Here is a 21502-nt window from a genome sequence, read left to right as displayed (position 1 = left end):
TGTAGGTACTGATGACGTTATTTGTAAATATATACGCCTGTCTTTGCTATTGTCAGACAGAGCGCTCTCGGAGTTTGCAGAGTTCTTTGCATGCCCTATTCTGATTGAGAAACTCCTATTTACGCTCACCCGCACTCTGTCTTGGCCTTATTTCCACCCTGGGAGAGTCCTTCATTGTCTCTCATTGCGGGGAGGATCGTGCTGGTTGGGGACGCTTGCCTTCAGTGGTGACCCCGAAAGCGTGCTTTTTATTATTATTTCCTAACCTATAACTACCGTCCCCTTTTGGCACAAAAATCTCTGGTCGAAAAGGGATACGCACGGTGGGCCGGCTCCGGGAGGCTGCCCGCCAACGGCGACCGGTACGCTTAGAAGTGCGCACTCAACCGAGAGAGGGTACGGGATCCCGGTTGAAAAATCCCCTTTGAGTACTGCTTGCCGGAGCCGGGGCTGACTGTTGAGCGGACGGCAACACTGCCTGGACGGACCCAGTTTCGGAGACTATCGGTTCAAGATGGGCACGTGAGTATTGAGTGCGAGCGATCATAAAGGGAGTGGAGGAGGAAATTTAGGACAGGGAACGAGGAGGGGTGACAAGTGGGGGGGCACATAGATCCACTAAGGACCATTTTAGACTTTCTTTGCTCTTTCTTTGCATATGGCCATTAGGATTAAGAAGTGAATAAGAGATTAAAGTGACGGGAACCTAGCTCCGAAAGGGGGTGGAAGGCGGCGCCGCATAGTGCTATCTTGACTAGTACTGGGAATATATGAAGAAGTGGATAATAAGATAAAAGTGTCTGGCAAAGGGGGACACGGAGAATATATTAGTGACTGCTACTCTTTCTATTCTTTTCTTTAGGGTTGGGGGAAAAAATAAAAGTGAGATTAGTCCGAAACCATAGAGATAAATAAGAGACAGAGAGTCCTACTGTAAGAGTGAAGATCAAACCTATAAATATATATATGTGCATACATATATCTGAATAAGATGACAGGGACAGCCGGCCAGGGAGGAAAGGGAGGGCAAATTGAATTGCGCATAGAGTGTTACAGAGAGGTGTGTGCACATTGTATGCGTCAGGAGATCATTTGGTGTTGCGGGTGTGTAAAAATTGTCATAAATGTATAGCCATTGAGTGGTCATGGTAAGTGTGGCCGGACAAAGCTTCATGAAGACAAAAAATAAGGTGAAGTGAGAGTGTACCTTTTTTGATTTCTGGGGTAACATTGTCGATATCACTGATGGTTTGCTCTTGTATGTGCCCCCCAAAGAGAGTAGAATAGAGACTGTGTACAGCCATTCTTATTGTGTGCAGGCAGGGGGAGGAACACAAAAGTGCCCATTATTAAATGAAACATAGAATACGAGGGCTCACATGGTGATACATTTGCATTGTAATTTTGGGATACATAGAGACACACAGGTACCAGGAGAGCCCAAAGTATGGGGGCAGAAACACCCTTATCACATATTTGCAAGAACCTACCGGGGTATGCGGAGCGAATTAAAAAATATCATGACCAATGGATCACAGAGTTAAAGGGAGAGGGGTTGCCCCAGATATGGCCCGAGGGGGGGTCATTTGACAAAAGTGTCCTAGATATGGTATCCACATGCATTTGTTTGAAATACAAGGGGAAGCAGTTGCATAATAGGAGAGAAATATTAGATCTCTGGAGGTTATTTGAAGGGATACCACCGCCTAAAGCACCAGAAGTAAATCCTGACCTACCATCTACCACTGATAATCCACTAATGATACAGAAAGATGCTAAAGAATTGCCAAATGCAGAGCCACCAATAGAGGTAATAAGTTTGTACCCGATATTGAACAAGCCTGTGCCCGCAGAGGGGTACAGTGACCCCACATATGTGCCTCCCCCGACAACTACTACACCCCAAAGGCCAACGGCACCCCCGCCATACGAGAGCACTAGGGAGCGAGCCCAGGTAAGTACACCAAGGGTGGACATAGAAAAGCTAACGGATGATCTGGAGTCAAGACTCTCAATAGCTAAGGATGAGCTCTCGAGGATAAAAAGTATATGTGAGCGAACAGCACTCAATGCAGCGAGATCAGAGCACACGTCTAGAGTGCAGAGCGAGAGTAGACCACTTGAAGAGGGGTGGAAAAAAGGTGAGATACTGTTCAGAATTCAAGAAGAACCAACATGAATTATCGAACTAGGGACAAGAGAGGGGTGTACTGATAACGAAGAAAGGCCTATAGGGGACAGGGACGAACTACTATGTGATATAAGGGACGATTTGGAAGAAAGCGACAGGTTGAGCATGGCAATGGGAGGGGGAAGTGAAGGGGTGGACGGTGCATGCTCAATGAGAACACTGGATGATGAGTGGACGGGGCGATTAAGGAACAGGGTGGGGAAAATGGCATCATTGGGAACAGGAGTGAAGACGGGAACAGATACCACGATGAAAGGAAAGTTACAGCTCCCGCTGATACATAGGGGAGGAGGGAGGCCGAATTACATCCCATTGGCTCAGATGGACAAGGCCAATTTAAAGTTATTGCCCCCGTTATCGGGAGGGGCGAGCAAGTGGATATACGCCTTTGAGAAACACACTGCCAGGGTGCCCCTAGCAATAGGGGATGTGAAGAGCTTACTTGTATCAGCAGTGGGGGATCAGGCTGATAGAGTATGGGTAAAGGCTGGCTTCCCGGGAGTAACATTAGACTGCGACCGCCATGATGGGGCCTCCTTTAACACAGTGCGTGCGAGGGTGTGGGATGCCTTGCGGGAAACGTTTCCAGATACGCCAGACCTACAGTCAGTAATGCAGTGTACAATGAATGATGGGGAAGATGCTATGAATTACATTTTTCGGGTCCAAGAGATGTGGCGAGCAGAAACGGGCACGCCATGGTATCAATCGACATCTTTATTTTACTTTATTATAAAAAGGGGGCTCCCAAAAGAGGTGCAAAAGGCGCTCGACAAGATAGCAGGTATTGAAGCAAAAGGATGGCCTGAAATTCAGAGCATAATAGTACACCACTGTAAGAGGATCAAAGAAAGGGAGAAAGAGGTGGCGCAGAAAAGATTGGCAGACGAAGCGAAACTAGTGCAGACAAAGTTGGTGAAGGTCGCAGCAGCAGTAGCCGCGCTCCCACACAGTAGGGAGGGAGATGAGGAGGAGGAGGAGGAGGAGGGGCTGGTAGCAATACAAGGAAGGATGGCAACTAATTGGGCTGGAGCAGGACAGCAGCAGTGGAACGAGCACGAGCAAGGTGGAGGTCCGCAGTGGCAAGAGTGGACCCTTTGAGGGGGAAGAGGTGGGTACAGGGGCCGAAGAGGAGGTGGACCGGGGTACGGGGGAGTGGGAGGAAATGGATGGCAGGGACCTAGAGGTGCGCAAGGGAGTTGTTGGAACTGTGGAAGATGGGGACATTACTCTAGGGAGTGCAGAAGTAGACCCAACAACGGGTTCCAAGAGGCAGAACATTATGGCCATCCCCATCCGGGGAGCCCATATGGTCTCCCAATGGGACAACAACAACAAAGAAACCCAGGCCAGGGGCACAATGAGCAACAACAGGGACATCAGTATAGAACACAGAACCACACACAAAACAATGACAATATGCAGTACACGCCAGGCAACCCTTTTGCGACAACAGCAAACGGGGCCCCCGCACCAGCCCCCTATAGTGGTGTATTAGTGGTTTCAGGGAGCGTTTTTAATCAGGGGGGGGGGGAAATGAGACACCCCGCATAGGACAGCCCACAGAGAACACTTGCGTGTCCACTTCTATCTACCACCTACAATGCATCAGAGGAACCATTGGTAGGGGCGCAGATAGGAGACAAGCAGTTCATATTTACGGTGGATTCGGGAGCGGAGAAATCATGCATTAGAGAGGGCGGGTTCCCGTTATCTAACCGGAAGTTAGAGACGCAGGGGTTCTCTGGGGCTGTAATTGAAGTTCCTTACACAGAAGCATTGGATATAACAGTGGGGGGTAAAACTGTAAAGACGCCCTTACTGTATTATGAACACTCGCCAATAAATTTACTAGGGAGGGATCTCCTGAGCAAACTCAACATGACCATATCCTTCACTGAGAGAGGTGTATAGTGTGTTCAACACCCGGAATATGCCCATTGCGCGTAATGTTGGTAGTACAGGCGCACACAACCACACAAGAAATACGAGGTTTGCCGGAAAACGAGGAAATGTTTATTGAGGGACTAAAGACATTGGCCCTCATAGTTCCAGAGCTGAGAAGGATGGATTGGAGGATTCCAGCGGAGTTTCTCTTCCGCCCAATAGTGTGCCCTGACACAGCACCAGGATCAGTGGTATCATTAGATTTGCATGCTGTACAGATATCAGCAAAAAGAATTTCTGTGATTGGAATAGATATGGAATGGTGCGAGTGGCGTACAGTACTGTGTACAAATGCCAATATCGCCCTAAGAGACTTAACAAATGAGGATCTCTTCTCAGATGAAGAGGGGGATGGTGAAATAGTAATGGAAATAGCGATGCCCTGTGACATTTTGATTCAAGCTAGGGAAATCCCTGTTCAGCTGATGGCCGTGGTAGGAGCACCGCCGTCATTCTTCAATGATGACATGAGGCTCGTACCAAATAATTTGTGGACAACAGGCCCCCATGATGTAGGGCTGTTGCATGGAGTACAACCTGTGATAATAAAACTAAAACGAGGAGCAATTCTACCCCGAGTGAAACCGTATCCATTGTCCCGTGAAGCTGAAGAAGGGATAAAAGAGACAATAAATGCACTACTAGCACAAGGGATCATAGTGCCTTCAAATTCACCATGTAACACATGCATTTACCCAATCAAGAAAGCAAAGGGAGGGTCTTGGAGGATGATACAAGATTTACGCCCCTTAAATGATGTAATTCAGAAAGAGTTCCCTTTGGTCCCGAACCCTGCATCAATACTATGCAGTATCCCAAAACCTGCATCACATTTCACGGTGGTCGACTTGAAAAAAGCATTTTTCTCCATCCCCCTGGCAGAAGAGAGTAGTTACCTGACAGCTTTCACACTAGGGGGAAAGAGATATGAACATTGCAGATTACCACAGGGATATTGTGAGAGCCCGAGCATATTCAACCGAATATTACATGAAGACTTAGGAAACCTATCAGTTGAGAGTACCATAATTCAGTACGTAGACGATTTACTCGTCTGTGCACAAAACGAAGAGACATGCAGAAAAGATTCAATAACTCCTGACTCTATTGGCCAATAAGGGGTACAAAGTGGACAAGGGGAAGCTACAGTACTGTCTGACAGAGGTTCTATATCTGGGACAGCTAATATCAAAAGATGGGAAAAGAATAATCCCCGATAGGGTAGAAGCAATAAGATCAGTAGGAGAACCCACAACAGTAAAAGACATGCAGAAATTCCTGGGGATGTGCAACCACTGCCGAGCATGGATATTAGATTATGCAGCACACACCAGACCCCTATTGCAAGCACTCAAGGTGGCCCAACAGGAAAACAAAAAGATAGAATGGACAAAAGAGATGAGCGCCTCCTTTAAAGCATTAAAAGATTTAATTTCAAGCGCTCCAGTACTCGCAAATCCTGATTATGGACGAGAATTTTACCTGTTCTCACACTGCAAAGGAACTCTGATGACAGCTGTACTGACACAAGACGTCCCTAGGACACAAGCCTTTGGCTTACTATACTGGCACTTTAGATGCTGTGATGCAAGGACATTTCGCGTGCGAGCAATCACTTGCTGCAGCCGCGTTCGCAATTGAGAAAAGTGCCACAATAGTAATGGGATGCCCCGTGATATTGTTTGTGGAACATTCATTATTTGCAATACTCGAGAGGTCAAAAAGCACACTGACAACACAGCGAGCAACCGCCTATGAAATAATATTGTCCAGCGCCAATATCCATGTGGTGAGATGCAAGACAGTGAACCCAGCAACCTTCATTACAGAAGCATGCACACTAGAGGACATGCAGGAACACGATTGTGCAATGTACAGAGGAGAAAGAGGGGAGGACACAGCGGTGTGTAAGAATGCTCTGAGCGAGGGGGAAGTGTACTTCGTAGACGGGTCAGCATCAATTGACATGGACACAGGAGAGAAACATGTGGGTATGGCAGTGGTGAGATTAGAAGACGGTGAGTATGAGACACTAGTGCAATACCGCCTCCCATCACATTACTCCGCACAAGCAGCAGAACTGATTGCACTCATAGAAGCACTACATGCAGCTAAAGGTTGTGCAGTGACAATATACACAGACTCTGCCTACATGACAACAACAGTACATGGGGGTTTGGCAAGATGAGGGTGGAGGGGGTTTCGACGAGCAGATGGAACTCCAGTGCAGCACGCAGAATTGCTGAAGGAGTTGATTGAGGCCCTGCAATACCCCACAGCGGTAGCAATAGTGAAGTGCCAAGCACATACATCCAACACGGATGTTGTGTCTTTGGGAAACGCGGCAGCAGACGCTGCCGCCAAGGAAGCCTCCTACTTTCAGAAATATGAAGCAGGTGAGTACATGCTGCAGCACAAGATAAACAAAGGGCTCCCAGAAGGCTACAATATGATGCCTATATCACAAATACTAGAACTACAGGAAGGAGCTAGTGTAGATGAAAAATTGATGTGGACCAAACGAGGATGCAGCAAATCGGCAACAGATTTACTGTGGCGACAAAATAACTCAGGAAAAGTGGTAATGCCAGTAAAATTATTGGAAATCGCGTTTCAACAACTACACTTCCCTGCACACAGCTGTCATGATCACTGCTTCCAAGGAGCCAGGACCAGCCCAACGTCCTTGGAGGCAGGCCCCTAACCCTAATCCTAGGCACCAGCCGGTCCCTACTGGGACCTTTTGGACCTTGTCCTGGCGCCGGTGGCACCAGGCTCATCAAAACCATCGGTCCCGGCACTGGAAGCGCCGGGCTCATAATTGGTGTGAAAGTGCTTGGGTGGATTTACCTGCAGCAGACCATGCTGCTTACTTACCAGCCACTTAGCCCTCTGTGAACAGGAACTACTTTCTTACCTGGGTGGGGCAGCTCCATTCCCTGGATACAGCACTGGAACTCTTCTGGAAACTGGAACTCTTTTCTTACCTAGGCGGGGCCGTGGAAGAAGACGCCTCATCACTCCAAGACTATTTAAACCACGCCCGATAGATGAAACGTGCTTCGCGTTATTCTGCATCTGCAGCAGAACGCTCACCGAGTCTGTTCCAGCCTTTCTTCTTTCGATCCTGAACCTGCAAGAATTATACTTACCATTCCTGTATCCAGTCAACATCAGCACCTGCAAAAGACAAGAAACAACAGGTTAGCAAGGCAAACTTTACACGCAATGCTTACTCACCTGATCCATCGGCAGCGGCCGTGTCTTCACGCTGCACCTTCGCCTGCAAAGACAAAAGCATTGTTGTACTTACCGGCACGCCGGATTTCTTCATTCTGCATCGCCGCATGTGAAGACAAAGAATTGTTAAAACTTACTAGCATTCCGCTGACTCCGGCGCTGCAAACCAACATCTGAAAGACAAAAGAAAAAGACATTAAGGAGGTATTTACTCACGCCCATCACGCTCGTCGCAATAAAACGCCTGCGAATACTCCGGCGTCTCTTTAACACGAACTAAGCTGCAAGGAAAGAGACAGTTAGAGCGCTTGCCATACTTACGAATTTCCAGGCGCTTCACTCCATCTTCCATCTCAAGAGTCCTGCAATACATAAGGGAAAAGCATTATACAGAGTCTTCAATATTAACGTGCCACGCATTTAAAGACTATAAAGACAAAAGGTGTCCAGAAACTCACCGCTCGTGCAGATAACGACGGTAACCATCCTCTGAATACAAGAGGCCAATGTTTCACCAGTGAAGGAACTGGCAACGGCACCCTGCACCAGACGCAGATGGAGAGCCCAGCATTCACCTATCTAAGGTGATCACGTTGACCTGGGGGGGCTCTACAGAAAAGCTGAGAAGAAAGAGAGAGGGACATTCAACAACCCAGACCATTAACCCCCATATTCTTTCACCTGCAGAAACCTCACTCTTCGAGTTCGACACACAGTGCGAAGAGGTTCGACCCCAGAAGCAAATCGAGTCCTGCACATCACTTTTCGAGTCACAGACACCTTCCTGCCAAGACCCGCGCCTCTGTGGGAATCAGGTGAGCGTTACAGAACGCAAAGCCCACCACAAAACTCCTACCCAGGCGCAATGGAAACCTCAGACACTGATCAACTAGCCCAGTTGCTCGGGGAATTAAGAGCAGAAGTACATGCAGCTCGTCAGGCAACAAACTCTCTAAGAAGAGAACTGATAATTTCCAAGGAACGAACTGAGGACCTCGCTAGGCAGTTGCTACAAACGCAGGCAGGACAGACACCTTTGCCCGCTCCAGGAGGAAGTTATCCTTCTGCATCATCTTTAAATCCAGTGCAAATCAATCTGCCCGGTAATGTGCCCTTGGCTCCGCCCAAACGCTTTTCTGGTGATCCAAAGAAATTCGCGGTGTTCATCAACCAGTGCCGCTTACACTTCTTATGTCGACCAGCTGCTTTCCCAACAGACCAAACCAAGGTGGCTTTCGTGCTTTCTTATCTCAGTGGCAGCGCCGCAGATTGGTCGATCCCTTTAGTCACCCAGGATGATCCGGTTTTACATGATTTCCAGGCCTTCCAGTCCAGCATGGAGAAACTGTTCGCAAGACATGCACAAGGGCAGGCCTTGGACAATGAACTTCTTTCATTACGACAGGGTAATCAAGACCTCTTGACTTATATAGCCTCATTCAACAGACTTATAGTGGAAACTCAATGGCCCGAGGATAAGAGAATAACGCTTTTCTACAGAGGCTTGCGTGGAGAGCTCAAGGATGTGTTAGCTCAAGTTGTGAATCCTCCACAAGAATGCTCAGACTATATTGACTTAGTTGTCCAATTGGACCACAGACTACAGAACAGGAAGGCAGATTGTTCCAAATTTGATACCCGAGTGTTTTCTAAACCACAGATCTCTACTAGGGGAGCTGACACGGTGGAACCCATGCAAATAGGGGGCATGAAAGGACCTTTAACCCAGAAAGAGCGGGAAAGAAGAAGGCAGCTGCAATTATGCCTCTATTGCGGAAACTCGGGACACTTTCTTCGGGACTGTCCAGTGAAACCAGTGAAGAAGGCTGTAGGAGCCGCGGATACCTGTACCACAAATTCTGAGCAGGGAAACGACCTAGCCTGACAAGAGTAGAGGTCCTCTTGCCGAGCGTTAAGATCTGTCCCGTGACCTCGCATTTCGTGGTACCCAGGGTCCTCATTAGTCCTGAACGTCCGGATCGTTTGCATGCAATTGAAGCTTACATCGACAGTGGAGCAATCGGTAATTATGTGGACCGTGAAATGGTATTAAGGATGAATCTACCCCTTGTCCCTAAGGCTGTAAAAGACGTCATTACTACTGTGGATGGCACGGAGATGGCCTCCGGACCAGTAACGCATGCCACCCAAGAAGTGACGCTAGTGAGTCAAGATGGACACCGGGAGAGAATCGTGTTTGATGTGATCAAGGCTCCTCAGGTCCAGATCATTCTGGGAATCCCTTGGTTAGAGAAGCACAATCCTCAGATCGATTGGCGAGCAAAGACGTTTCAGTTTCCAGAATGTTTTACCACTTGTTATCCTAGGCCTGATGTTTCACTGGCGGCAATCTCTTCTGAGGAGGTTCCCAAATTACCTCCCAAATACCAGGAATTCCAAGACGTCTTCCGGAAGGATCAAGCTAACACCCTGCCTCCTCATAGGTCTTACGACTGTCAAATAGGTTTGATACCCGGAACAACTCCTCCTTGCAGCAGGATTTATGCCCTCACCGAGCCAGAGAATCTTTACCTCAGACAATATTTGGACCAATACCTAGCTAACGGGTTTATCCGTCCTTCAAAATCTCCAGCTTCAACGGCTTTGTTCTTCGTTCCGAAAAAGGAAGGAGACCTTAGGACTTGCATAGATTATCTCGCCCTGAATCAAATCACCGTTAAAAACAGATACCCGTTACCTTTGATCCCTGAACTTCTGGACCAAGTCAAAGACGCATGTATATATACAAAATTGGATCTCAGAGGAGCCTACCACTTGGTACGGATAAAAGAGGGCGAAGAATGGAAAACGGCCTTCTGCACCAAGTACGGGCTATTCGAATATCAAGTGATGCCCTTTGGACTTTGTAACGCTCCTGCCGCTTTCCAATATTTTATGAACGATGTCCTTAGAGAACTCATAGACGTGTGTGTTGTTGTCTACATTGATGACATCCTCGTCTATTCATCATCCGAAGAGGAACACCAGAGACACGTTAAAAAGGTTCTCGAGAGATTGCGTCAACATAATCTTTTTGCTAAGCTTGAAAAATGCGTTTTCAACGTAACTGAAGTCGAGTTCCTGGGATTCATATTGTCACCTAACGGAGTCCATATGGATTCAAAGAAAGTTGATGCAATCATCAAGTGGCCATCACCAACCTCTGTAAAAGGAGTTCAAAGCATGTTAGGCTTCGCTAACTTTTACCGCAGATTTATTCCTGAATTTTCTCGGATAGTCCAGCCCATCACCGCTCTGTTAAAAAAGAACAAATGTTTTGAGTGGTCTTCTGAAGCAGAACAAGCTTTTCAGGACTTAAAAGCTAAATTCATTTCTGCACCTGTTCTAAAACATCCTCGCCCAGAACTCCCCTACATCATGGAAACGGATGCTTCTAGTCTTGCTATGGGGGCAGTTTTATCACAAAGAGATCCGGTCACACACCAGTTACACCCTGTAGCCTTTTGGTCCCGCAAGTTTTCGGCTCCCGAGATCAACTATTCAATTACAGACAAGGAACTTTTAGCTATCGGATCGGACTTTAAAGCATGGTGGCATTATCTTTTAGGAGCCAGACACAGTCACCGTAATGCCTGATCACTGCAATTTACAATATCTAAAGACGGCCAAAGCTCAGTCTTCCAGACAGCTTCGCTGGGCTCTGTTTCTGGCTGAATTTGACTTTATAATTACTTATCGACCAGGCAGTAAGAACGGAAAAGCAGATGCCCTCTCCCGGATGGGAGTAGATGAACATTTGACCAATCCAGAACCAATACCCATAATCCCAGAACAAAGGATTTTAGGTTTGGTCAGCACTCAATCTTTTGAAGACATCAAGACTACGGTTAAATCACTCCTAACTCCGGCCGATTTGCAGGACTGGCAATTAAAGGGAAAAGAATTCTCAGTGGATCAAGACCTACCATATTTCCGAGGACGATTGCACTTGCCCTGTGAGAAAATACAAAAACAAGTAATCTCCTGTTATCACGACTCTCTAATGGAGGGTCACCCTGGCATTACCAAGACCATGGAAAAGATTAAAAGGCATTTCTGGTGGCCATCATGGAAAAAGGATATTAGAGACTTTGTAATCTCCTGCGGTGTGTGTGCCCAGAATAAAAGTCAGAAGCAGAAACCAGCCGGCCTATTACAGCCACTAGACATCCCTCCCTGTCCATGGCATACCCTGTCCATGGATTTCATCACGGACTTACCTCCATGCTCGGGGTATACTACCATTTTAGTAGTCGTGGATCTATTCTCCAAGATGGCTCACTTCATTCCCCTGAAGGGTCTACCTTCAGCCTCAGTATTGGCCCGAGAATTCTTGGAAAACATCGTTCGCTTACACGGTTTTCCCTCGGTTTTAGTCTCCGATAGGGGAAGTCAATTCATCTCTCACTTCTGGCGCAGTTGCTGTCGTCTAGCCCAAATTGATGTGAGACTTTCGACCAGTCACCATCCCCAAACTGACGGACAAACCAAAAGGACAAATCAGACACTAGAACAATATCTACGTTGCATGCTCCAACAAACTGAAAACCCCTGGAAGGATATTCTTTGGATCGCTGAATACGCTTACAACAATTCGACTCATTCTGGAACCGGGAAGACTCCTTTTTTCCTATTATACGGACACCATCCTAGAACCTCCAACCTGGATCCTCCCCAAGAATTTGAAGCACCTGCTGTGGATCACTTGCACTCGGAGATCACCCGTGCTTTTGAGGAAGCCACTGCCCATCTGCAAAGAGCTAAAGCTCAATTAAAAAAAGGAGCAGATCGACACCGTAAAGAGGCCCCTCACTACGCTGTAGGAGATCAGGTCTGGTTATCCACTAAGCACCTGCCTCTAAAAGGACCCCGCACCTTCATCCCGAGATACCTTGGACCCTATCTCATATCTGCCATAATTAATCCAGTGGCTGTCAAATTGGAATTACCTACGCATATGAAAATACATCCAGTATTCCATGTCTCCTTATTAAAACCAGTACAACCAGAAACCCGATTGACTGAACTCCCAGAACCGGTTTTAGTAGATGGAGAACTTGAATTCGAAGTGAAGAACAGCCTAGACTCCAATCTCCAAATCTAAGTTATATTATCTAGTTGATTGGAAAGGATACGGCCCCCAGGAGAGGTCTTGGGAACCCTCAGAATATGTCCACGCACCTCGTCTGGTCAAGAAATTCCATCTGAATCACCCCAACAAGCCAAAACCCCCGGAGAAGACACGCTTAGGAGGGGCCTTGAGGGGGGGTGCTGTCATGATCACTGCTTCCAAGGAGCCAGGACCAGCCCAACGTCCTTGGAAGCAGGCCCCTAACCCTAATCCTAGGCACCAGCCGGTCCCTACTGGGACCTTTTGGACCTTGTCCTGGCGCCGGTGGCACCAGGCTCATCAAAACCATCGGTCCCGGCAGTGGAAGCGCCGGGCTCATAATTGGTGTGAAAGTGCTTGGGTGGACTTACCTGCAGCAGACCATGCTGCTTACTTACCAGCCACTTAGCCCTCTGTGAACAGGAACTACTTTCTTACCTGGGTGGGGCAGCTCCATTCCCTGGATACAGCACTGGAACTCTTCTGGAAACTGGAACTCTTTTCTTACCTAGGCGGGGCCGTGGAAGAAGACGCCTCATCACTCCAAGACTATTTAAACCACGCCCGATAGATGAAACGTGCTTCGCGTTATTCTGCATCTGCAGCAGAACGCTCACCGAGTCTGTTCCAGCCTTTCTTCTTTCGATCCTGAACCTGCAAGAATTATACTTACCATTCCTGTATCCAGTCAACATCAGCACCTGCAAAAGACAAGAAACAACAGGTTAGCAAGGCAAACTTTACACGCAATGCTTACTCACCTGATCCATCGGCAGCGGCCGTGTCTTCACGCTGCACCTTCGCCTGCAAAGACAAAAGCATTGTTATACTTACCGGCACGCCGTGAATTCCGGATTTCTTCATTCTGCATCGCCGCCTGTGAAGACAAAGAATTGTTAAAACTTACTAGCATTCCGCTGACTCCGGCGCTGCAAACCAACATCTGAAAGACAAAAGAAAAAGACATTAAGCAGGTATTTACTCACGCCCATCACGCTCGTCGCAATAAAACGCCTGCGAATACTCCGGCGTCTCTTTAACACGAACTAAGCTGCAAGGAAAGAGACAGTTAGAGCGCTTGCCATACTTACGAATTTCCAGGCGCTTCACTCCATCTTCCATCTCAAGAGTCCTGCAATACATAAGGGAAAAGCATTATACAGAGTCTTCAATATTAACGTGCCACGCATTTAAAGACTATAAAGACAAAAGGTGTCCAGAAACTCACCGCTCGTGCAGATAACGACGGTAACCATCCTCTGAATACAAGAGGCCAATGTTTCACCAGTGAAGGAACTGGCAACGGCACCCTGCACCAGACGCAGATGGAGAGCCCAGCATTCACCTATCTAAGGTGAGCACGTTGACCTGGGGGGGCTCTACAGAAAAGCAGGGAAGAGAGAGAGAGAGAGAGAGAGGGACATTCAACAACCCAGACCATTAACCCCCATATTCTTTCACCTGCAGAAACCTCACTCTTCGAGTTCGACACACAGTGGGAAGAGGTTCGACCCCAGAAGCAAATAGAGTCCTGCACATCACTTTTCGAGTCACAGACACCTTCCTGCCAAGACCCGCGCCTCCGTGGGAATCAGATGAGCGTTACACAATACAAGACAACACATTGCAGCAGAGATACAGGAAGAATGGTTCGTGCCCTGTCTTCAGGAGCACATATCTCGATTAACACTGGAATGCACAACATGTCAGATATACAGTTCAGGAATGACATTACGTACGCTCCGAGGAACAATTCCAAAACCAATTGGGCCATTCAGAGAGCTACATATCGACTACGCGGACATGGGAGAAAGGTGCACTGGGGCACGTTACATGATCGTGGTTGTATGCCCATTTTCAAGGTGGGTAGAAGCAGGCCCATGTGCACGACCTGATGCTAAAAGCGCTGCAAAGTTCTTAGTGAGGGAAGTGTTCCCGCGCTGGGGAATTTGTGACGTGATTCGCTCGGACAACGGCACTCACTTTGTAAACAAGCTCTTCAAGGAAGTAACTACATTTGTTGGGGATAAAGCATAAATTGTGCTCGATTTATCATCCTCAAAGTAATGGCGTAGTGGAAAAGATGAACGGCCTATTGAAAGGAAGGTTATCAAAACTATGTTTTTCACTAAAAAAGAACTGGATTTACTGCTTGCCCCTTGCGCTATTTGAGCTGAGAAATCAACCAAGCGAAGACCACCATTTGTCCCCGCACAAGATCGTGACTGAGAGACGAATGCACACAGCACACTCCCCACTGCGCGAACACTCAGATGCACACAGGAGCGCCGCAATATTGGGGGACGAGTTCACAGACTATTTGAAGAAATTGACAAGGGCAGCGCGCGCAATATCAAAGCAGCTCTCTCCACCATTCACGCGAGAGGAAGGAAACACAACAGGATCGGTTCCTGAACCTGAACAACAGCTACAGCTGATGCCGGGTGAATTCATATATGTCAGGAGTTTTGTGCGTCGGTGGAATGCACCACGGTTCCATGGCCCATACGAAGTAGTGTTTTGCACGCCCACAGCAGTAAAAGTAAAGGGCCTGAAGTATTGGGTGCATTTGACGAACGTGCGAAGGGCATATAGTAATGTGCAGGAAGAGGTGGATGTGGAGGCACAGACAACAGCAAACAGTACAACTGAGCAGAATGTCTGAATATGAACTTATGTGTGTATGACAGTAATACAGATGAATGGAAAAAAAAAATGGCTGACAAATATAATTGCATTTTTATGTTATAAAAAAGGTTTTTTTTTTTTCACTTGTGAAAGTATATATATAAGTAATGATATGATAAAATTGTGGAATGTTTTCACCCCTGTCTGTGAATACCCTTCCCTGCAACCCTACCCGCTTCCATTCCCCGTCAATATATAACTGGCACTGGTAGTGCCAACAAAATGTTTACATTCATGCACTTAATGCACTTTTATATCTCGAACAGGAACTACCATGGCATCTAACGGGCAGCCTGCAACGGATAGATTTACTAGAGTTAGAGAGTGGTTATCTGAGAAATGCAGATATTCGTATGAATGTGGACTATCAGTGTGTATTACATTGTTTTTTACACTAATGTTTGGCCTGGTTACATACTGGTTCATAGCGTTCATCTCTATTGAGATGAACGAGGGTGGAGGGACTAACAGCACTATTGTAATTAATGCAACCACGAGTGTAAATACTAAGGAGGGTGACTTCTTGGTATGGGACGGGACTAAACTTGTATGGGGTTATTATACAACACCATCCAATGCGGTCATCTCAAAAAATAAAGGGCTACAGGGTGAAACGCAAAATAACAGTGTCTCCGTCAAAGATTTCTAATTACAATGCTCACAGTTTAAACGACCGAAACCCCTCCGCCATCTCCTGGTTGTATAACACCCCTACCAGCCAACCTGCCCCCATAGCTATAGACACATTGTCAGATAACTGGATGGAAGAAAATGAAAGAATGAAAGCGACACATGAAATATTATATGATGATTGGGTGAAGGGGGGGCGGGAAGGAGAAAGGGGGGTCTACTGTGTCTATCGCCCATGAAGCCGGGAAGTATATCAGGAAAAGAAATAACAGAAGAAAAAGGGGAGCGGAAAGGAGGAAGTATGATGAGTACTATGGGTTAGGATTAGATAAAATGGAAGACCCACGACACCCCCACCAGACGAATAAATGGTATGCGGATATGAGTGCAACAGCTAAACAAACCACAAACGAGAGCTGCTATGTCTGCTCCCTCATTCCCCATGCTTCAGGCACACCCAAGGTATTGTTGCCCAAAGAGTTGCCTATTGTAGATGCCCAATGTCTCCTTCATCTCACGTTATGCAGGATTAAGAACACCTTCCAGGCACATGTTACTTTTAGAATGCTGCAGAACGAGAAGACTTGCTACCCAAAGACAGTAGGAGTGATATGTCTGGAAGAACCATTTTTTGTGATACAAGGAACACTTTTTTCGGACAACAAGTGGAAGGGTGAAGAGGTATTGTGTAAAGGTGAAGCGCTGAGGGGTGTGGCACCAGAGAAATTGCAATGGATAGAAGAAACGTGCACACCAGTATGGAAGGAACACATTTCAAAACTAACTTGGGTAACAGCCATTGAAAAACTCTTCAAACTACAGAACGAAATAGACCATGAACTATGTTTTAAAGGAGAGGGAAAAACCCCTATGGGGACAAATAAGAACTGCAACAAGACCCTCACCATCCCAGATCTGAGAAAAGGGACAGCGGCCCTGATGGACACGTATTGGGTATGCGGCCACCAGGCATACCTGCACCTCCCCCAGTCATGGAGTGGCAGCTGCTCAATGGCCACTCTGCACTCAGCCCTAATGGTAATACCAGAAAGCCACATTGATGGGAGCAAAGGAACATGAGAAAACACCCAACAGTGCGAGGCCCAGCCGACTGCAGAGTCACAAATCTATGTCTTATCTTCCTGGAGCAAGGAAGAGGTGCTGTCCCGAAACAGACGAGCATCAAACTACATATCAAAGGCATCAACGGAGTTGCTGGCGCAGATCCCAGACAGATACCGATTATTTAGATCGGCAGAGACATTCTTTGCCTCACTCATCCCAAGTATCCAGGCCAGAGCAAATGCAAAATGGCTCCAGATAACACGCTGGGAGCTGATCCAGTTGGCAAATGACACTGAAGAAGGGTTCAACGTAATAAAAGTGGAACTAAGAGCTTTACGATTGATGACAATGCAAAACAGGTATGTCTTGGACCTGTTGACGGCGATAGATGGAGGTGTTTGCCGAAAAATCGGAAGTGCCTGCTGCACTTTCGTACCTTCTGAAGACGCAGAAAACGGTTCGCTGTCCCATGTGATCGAAGCAGTACACAACCTAGGAGAAAGGATGAAAATGGAAGGTGGAGCAGAAGATAGCACATGGTTCGACAATATCTTCTCCTGGGTTCCCTCATGGCTGGGAATGACTGTGAAATTTTTAATGCCAACTGTGGTGTTCCTCCTCTTTATTTTTTGCCTGTGCCAGGTGGGTCTTCGATGTTGTGCTAACGCAGTACCTAATGGTGCAATGATGATGGTGACAATGGGCAACACCCGTGGTACAATACAAACTATGCAGGAAGTGCAGGTACAAACCCGAACTGATGACACACCAAGGTATCAACTAGTGCCTAGGTATCATGACAAGGATATCAGAGACAAATTATGGCACACCACCATCATAGAGCCCCGTATACTAGAATTGTACCAGGAGGTGTGGGTAGACTTGGAAGGAGAGAGCGGATGTATATACCTGACCTGTACCCCAGATGAATATGCTAGGAGGGGAGAGAACTTAAGGGGGGTGTGCAGAGCCTGGATGCCCATAAAAGGCACACCAGCATGGGATGAGGCAATTATGGACGAAGAAGAGTGTAGAAGATTAAATGAGTTAAAGAATTCGTTACTTAAGTAACGAAAGGGGGGAAATGTAGGGGAGGATTGGTCCAAGAGACCCCCCTTGCCTACATCTTTTCCCCAGGTGAAGGCTATGACTCATTGGGCGTCCCCTCATACCACCCGGGCCCAGGTGGTGGAGGGTTCACCTGCTGAAGACATTGCCCACACGTATTGAATTTAGCTAGGCCTCAGAAACCATTTTGTCTGACAAAGATGGTGTGAGCTCAGCGCACTGTAGCGCGGCCCCCACCCTCGGAGAGTTTCAATTATCCCTGTTGCCGCAGCACCCTGGCAGATCCGCTGTGAGCCCGTTCCCACGAACAAGACGGACATGAGCTAGCATAAGATACTAACACTGTAACATTTCACCTTCCGCAGTGTATCACTGCTCCCAGCATGACCTGGTCAGCTAGGCCTGGGTGATGGGGAGAACTGTAAAATGGTCATCCGATGAAAGCAGAACAATACCCAAATACGAATGCCAAAAACTACTTGTAATACGCGTGTTCTCTCCACAAAACTACTTCTACTAAAGAAACCTGTAAAAATGTGTAATTATTGTAGACACGCATGTTTATATGACACCAGCAGTGAAGGACCCACACCCCTGCAGGTGTGTGCAAATGATAAAAAGCATTCCGGGGGAGTATTCTTTATGTGTATCATTGAAGAACGTACACCCCGCGGTCCCGCGCCATAACTGAACTAATGCTGCTAGAGTACCTGGGGGGGACGAATGCAACTATACATAGGGCTCGTGTGAAAGACGTGTGCAAATGCGCCAGTCCTGTGTATATATCTAAGCCCTTATATGCCATTACCGCCACGCACGGTGGCGTTTCGCGTTTTTTATGCTCCACCAACCACACTACTACCTCACTTAATGCAAATGTATATGCATAGAACTAAATGCTGTAGTTGTTAAAACATAATGTACTAATAAGGTGCTCAGACTGGCTATATTCGAGAGACATGTAGTTAAGTTGAAATGTATATTTTCAAGTAATCCAAATGAGTATTATAAGAGTGTTCAAATGTTTATGATGTTCTCACCTAAAATCGGCAACACACGAGAAAAATACCTTTGTGAATATGTGCAAGGCCATTTCCCCTCCCACCCTGCAAAGTCTGCCAAACAAGAGAGCTGAGGCCTGCGCCGCGCTGCTCCACCTCCCCCAACTAGGCTGGAGCCGCTTCAAAGATTTGTAGTCCCCTCTGCAGCACCCAAGGCCACGGCCTGCCACCTGCATTATTTACAACCCAGCATTAAACCTCTGCTTGAATACACAAATCCAAAGGCGCCCCCTCTTAAACCCCACAACCCACTGGATCACCTTAGACTTATGGCCCTGTGCAATGAAGACACCCAATACTGTGGCAACATACAGCAGCCCATTCATAATAACTTCTAACGAGACAGAAAGACATGTACCGGCCGTCCCATGCCCGGAGACTTAACCCCTCGACCTATGGTACCGGTCAAACAGAACACTGGTAACCATGCACTGATGAATCACCATCAAACCCCTCACAAGGTGCATTCCTCCTGTGTTGCATTAACCTGTAGAATAACCTATTGATTTACTAAAAGAGATAATATTGCAATGACTGACTGCGGTGTGCATGCCATAGGGCAAATAAGTCGGGAAAAGACATTAATCTCTGACACTGGCCACAATGGCACAACAACACCGCCCGGATGAACTCAGCTGACCTGCCAAGCCCAGCCCAACCCACGAGGCTGACCAGTGACGTCCTCCAGCCAAGGCCAACCACATCGCAGCAGCACCTATAGCTAGTCATCGCCACCCAATCCCATTGAACTTGTGCCCCTTATAGTATGTAGGTACTGATGACGTTATTTGTAAATATATACGCCTGTCTTTGCTATTGTCAGACAGAGCGCTCTCAGAGTTTGCAGAGTTGTTTGCATGCCCTATTCTGATTGATAAACTCCTATTTACGCTCACCCGCACTCTGTCTTGGCCTTATTTCCACCCTGGGAGAGTCCTTCATTGTCTCTCATTGCGGGGAGGATCGTGCTGGTTGGGGACGCTTGCCTTCAATGGTCAAAAGGGTTAGACACGCGTATTGTCCCATTTGCATTTGGACATAAAATATCTGCTGCTTGGAGTTCTTTGTTTGAGCATCCTGTCATCGATGATTCTTAAGCCTGTGATTGGGCGAGGGGGGAGGGGGAATTTGTTGAATCCGCTTGTGTTAAGTAATTCCACCCACACTGTAACCTTTGTTTCCAGGTGAGATCTTCGAGCTCAAAGCTGAGCTTAACAGCGACAAAAAAGAGAAGAAGAAAGAGGCAGTCAAAAAGGTGATTGCCTCTATGACCGTTGGCAAAGATGTCAGGTATGTGCTGGTTATATAATGGGGTTCTGGTAGCAAAATGTATCTATTACACGGAGGGTGCAGTAAAATCAAAAATGTAATGGTTTGCAAAATGCAATGGCATATCTTGAAAATCAAATGTTTGTGTTTTTGAGCTTTCCAGTTGACACTTTGAGCACTCTTATTTTAATTCTAGTTACCATCTGAGGATTAAAGGCTATAGCTTGATTTGTGATGACCTGTGAAATGGCATGTGTGTTGTGACTTGTGCCTGCGTGTTTATATGGGGACATTGCATGTGTAAATGGCTCTGCCCTTATATGGGACGGACCTTTTTCATGGGTTTGTATGTTAGCTGGTATGGTAGACTGCTTCCTGGCTTGTGTGTGTTTGTGTGGGCATTAGAGTGGGGTTATCTTGTGTATGGCATTGTTGCATGCTTGTTAACTGTGTGTGTGTGAGGGAGAGAGACACGTCCTCGTGGGCAGAGCACGCATGTGGGTTTGTGCGTGCCTGTACTTTGAAGGTTAATTTGTGTGTTGCTTTTTTAGAGTGAGCTTGTTTGCTTTCATATGGGGGTGTTTGGGTGCAGGCTCAACTTGTCTCCTTTTGTTAGCAGTGATGTGTGGTGGGTTTGTGCTTTCTTGCACATGGGGGAGTGTGCGTGTATGAGTTTTTGCATGGTTTAATCTGAGGGTGAATGTATTTGTGCCTGTGAGTTTCATTTCATGCCTTATGAGAAATATTGCACATTGAGATAAAATACGTTTAGCTGTATGAGATCATGGATATTCACTACACATCGGATTTGTGTCAAACTGACTTCTGTTCTGCTCTTTATGTTGTACCATCGGGGGCTCCTTCTTTTTTGATGTGTTTCATGCTTAAGGTGGCCAGTGGGTTTTCTGTGTGTTGATGTGCTCTATTTGGGGGGTAAAGGGACCGTTTCTGAACTTACTCTGTACCCTTATTTGGGGGTGCCTTTTAATTGGTTTAATATGATATCCTACTTAAATGAGCTTCTGTATTGTGATTTTTTTTTTTTCCCGTGCCTGGGGTGCTCCCATGAACCATATTATTCTTGACTGTGTTCTGCTTTGTGAATTCAAGGGATGGCATGCCATGTGTTTGCGTAGGTGGGCATTCCTTGTGGTGTGCATGAGTGTGAACAGGTTCCCATGTCTTAGTTGGCCCCTTTTGTATGCTTTCCACCCAGCTGTGTGCTCTGCCTCC

General features: G+C 46.9%; 1 protein-coding gene across 1 annotated transcript in view; it reads left to right on the top strand.

Annotated features, from left to right (window-relative positions):
• Positions 1-21502, top strand: part of AP1B1 (adaptor related protein complex 1 subunit beta 1) — an 896137-nt gene that overhangs the window by 97154 nt on the left and 777481 nt on the right. The window contains exon 3 of the mRNA XM_069619269.1: positions 20185-20290. Coding sequence (XP_069475370.1) covers positions 20185-20290 — 106 coding nt within the window. The remainder of the gene's footprint in view (positions 1-20184; positions 20291-21502) is intronic.

Source organism: Ambystoma mexicanum, chromosome 10 (assembly GCF_040938575.1).
Source record: "Ambystoma mexicanum isolate Mex_15411 chromosome 10, UKY_AmexF1_1, whole genome shotgun sequence".
NCBI classification, from domain to species: Eukaryota; Metazoa; Chordata; class Amphibia; order Caudata; family Ambystomatidae; genus Ambystoma; species Ambystoma mexicanum.
This window is presented reverse-complemented; position numbering and strand designations above follow the sequence as displayed.